The sequence below is a fragment of the Atta colombica genome, unplaced genomic scaffold (assembly GCF_001594045.1).
Source record: "Atta colombica isolate Treedump-2 unplaced genomic scaffold, Acol1.0 scaffold9, whole genome shotgun sequence".
Classification (NCBI taxonomy): Eukaryota; Metazoa; Arthropoda; class Insecta; order Hymenoptera; family Formicidae; genus Atta; species Atta colombica.
In genome coordinates this window covers 969,463-972,481 of record NW_017259583.1, presented here as the reverse complement: position 1 = coordinate 972,481, position 3,019 = coordinate 969,463, and the positions used below count along the sequence as shown (strand labels likewise).

Below are 3,019 nucleotides of genomic sequence, written 5' to 3'. Positions count from 1 at the left end.
TATATATATAATATATATATTGATAAAAAACAGGAGAATATTTTCTATCCAAAATAATGACATTACTATTTTTAAAAATTCTTAGATCTTAACACTATGAATAGCGACTATGAATAACGTTTCTTTTAAAGATTATCACTTCCATAATTTTGAAAATTGATTAATTTAACATGTTAATATCAACAAATGATCTTTTAATAATAACAAACAAAGTTCTTACTGGGTATATCATATTTAAGAGTGTGTTGCACATTTTTTGAAACATTTGACAAATTTTTTTTCTTTTAATATTTCTAGTTTTCAGAGCATTATTTAGGATACCTTTTATCTTACTTTTTTCAACAAACAAATTTTTGAAAAAAAATGCTTCTTAAAAATTCATTTTCTTATTGTACCTTTTTTATTAATAATAATACAGAGTATCCGATAAGTTTTGACAAAGTACTCGTGTAGACAAAGTGGACTAAATTGAGTCGATATTCTTTATCATTTTGCAATTTTCGCAATAGTTAACAAGATATTAATTAACTAAAAATTCTCAAATATGATTGATCTTCAATAATTTTTTATTCAAATACTATCAATTTTATAGAAAAATAGCAAGAGAAAAAATTGTTTTTCTTCTCATAGAGCTCTAAGAACTTTTTCAGAATTTTTCATCAACTTTTTAGCACTGCATTTTCTTATTGACAACTATTTTTATCAACATGAGAAAATACGGTGTTAAAAAATTCTTTACAAATTCTCAAAATTTTATGAGAAGAAAATAAACATTTGATGCGCGCGCGCGCGTTATTCTAGAGTTAAGATTAAAAATTATCTTAGGACATAGTTCACCTGCTGAGACAATTGATGATGCGTGGTATAATCAGTGTGGACGGGCGGTGGACCTGCAGTATGTAGCCCTGCGACACCACCAGCAGGTGGCGCGTATCCTCTAGGAGCAGCACCCACCAAAGAACTAACAATTCCGTGATTTGGATGTGTTGGATGAGCAGCGGAATAATGACTGTGATGATGCGTCACCTAAACAATACATACAATAAAATAGGATTTATTTTATAAAAATACATTGATCAAAGATATAATGCAGTAAGAATAAAAAATTGTGTATCCAGCAAAAAATAAAACTCATTCTCTCGATCATTCATAATGGGCAAACTTATTGTCGACTTACCTGGCACGAGTGTCCGAACGGATGCGTTCCGTGAGGTGTGTATAGACTGTGAAGCTGACATGGAATTCTGTAACCAGTCGCTTGTGGATGCCACAGTGGCTCTCCACTAACGGCGACTCCTAAGCCAGACACGCCGACTTGACCTACGTCGACGACCACGGGTGCGTTTGCACCCTGCGTGGGATGATGTCCAGTACCACCAGCCGCCGGGTGTGGATGAGGATGTGCCTGATGTGCATTGTGGATGTTGTGGTGGGAATTGTGTAAACTATGAGGATGGGAACCGTGGATATTGTGGTGCGAATTGTGAAGGCCATGATGGGAATTGTGAATGTTCTGATGAGGATTGTGTCCTGGCAGAAACGGATAAGAGAAACCTAATGATTCCGTGTATCGCTGATAACGATTCCTAACCGTTGGACTGCCGCGAGTGGATATATGATTGCGAGGCGAGCGTCGTTGTGGCGCACCCCCGAATTCCCAAGGCGGCGGAGTTGTGTGCAAGGGTGGCGTCGGTGCTGGAGGTGTCGTTTCCCGAACTTCTATTCCAGATACGGCACCGTTACGAGATATTCGGCGACGTTTCCTCGATGGCGATTCGCTCTAAAAAAACATCGTGCTCTGTATCGCTTATACATCCTTATAGATACATCCTTCATTTCACTCACTCCAAATGTGTTGATTAGGGAAAAGCTCAGTTTGCTGACAGAATCTTAAAGAACTTGTATTGATTTTAATTAGTGAAGTAATCGAGATTGAATGCGTTAAGCAATCACATTATAAGCAAAATAAACTTATTGTAAAATAAAACTTCGTACTGATGTAAATCCAGTACTCGGTTTTTCTAGATTTCATTAAGAACAATAAGAAACATACAATTCTCTTATAAAGAAAAGAAAAACATTATAAACTCAAAGACTTAAGAAACTCAAAAATCTATTTTTAAATTATTGAAACTCTTGAGTATTATATAATATAATATATACAATTTATTTAATCAGAGTTTTTAGTTGATCAATTCTTATGATGTATCGAGTTCTTTTTGCACAACTTCGGCAAAAAACATATAATACAAATGATTGAATTGTATTAATACTGAAATATCATTTTATCTGTCGTCACAAATGCGCAAAACAAAATAGTCACTTACTTTTCTACCATCATCCTGACTAGGCTGTCTGTAGTAAGGCGGCGACGGTTGAATCTGCACGGGGCTCAGAGGTAGCTGATTTGTGGCTAAAAGCAGAAATTTATTGTCTATTTATGTAATTTTCCCCGCAACAACTGATCATTATGCGTGTGCATGCATTCCACGAAAATTTTGCATGTATTTTTTTTAACGAATCGGAATTATATGGATATTCTTAAAATTTTATCGTTCATTCGCGCTGTCACTAGCGCCTGCGGTTGACGTACCAGGAACACAGAAATACTATGCGATTTAATTCGACGTTTAAATGAAAGAAATGACGGAAATTCAACGTTATGTAAATTTGAAAGAATCGCATTAATCCTCGCGCTCATATCTTCAAGAATGTATTGATCCGGACGTGGAACGAAAGACTATTTGTAAGAACTACTTTTGCCAAATCAAACTAATGCGACAAGAAAGGAAAAGCGAAAAAAATCGCATGCGGATCCGAAGAAAAAACTTTCGTTACGGATAAACGATTGAAGAAGCCGTACCTTGAGAATTCCTGCGATACTCCATGTCTACTCCGCTAGCTCCGAGGCCAGGACTTATGTTCAATATAGGGCCACGCATTGTATTGTCCTGAAATCATAGTGGTCATTGCAATTAAGCGACCTTCTTGGAAAGGAGGAAGAGAGAGAGGGAGGAAG

General features: G+C 36.1%; 1 protein-coding gene across 2 annotated transcripts in view; it reads right to left on the bottom strand.

Moving 5' to 3' along the window:
• LOC108693472 (RING finger protein 44) overlaps positions 1–3,019 on the bottom strand; it is a 56,378-nt gene that overhangs the window by 1,560 nt on the left and 51,799 nt on the right. For both annotated transcript variants that reach the window (XM_018202447.1, XM_018202448.1), the window contains 4 exons: positions 2,864–2,951; positions 2,328–2,413; positions 1,178–1,780; positions 838–1,026 (listed from right to left, as the gene is read on the bottom strand). In XM_018202447.1, coding sequence (XP_018057936.1) covers positions 838–1,026; positions 1,178–1,780; positions 2,328–2,413; positions 2,864–2,951 — 966 coding nt within the window. The remainder of the gene's footprint in view (positions 1–837; positions 1,027–1,177; positions 1,781–2,327; positions 2,414–2,863; positions 2,952–3,019) is intronic.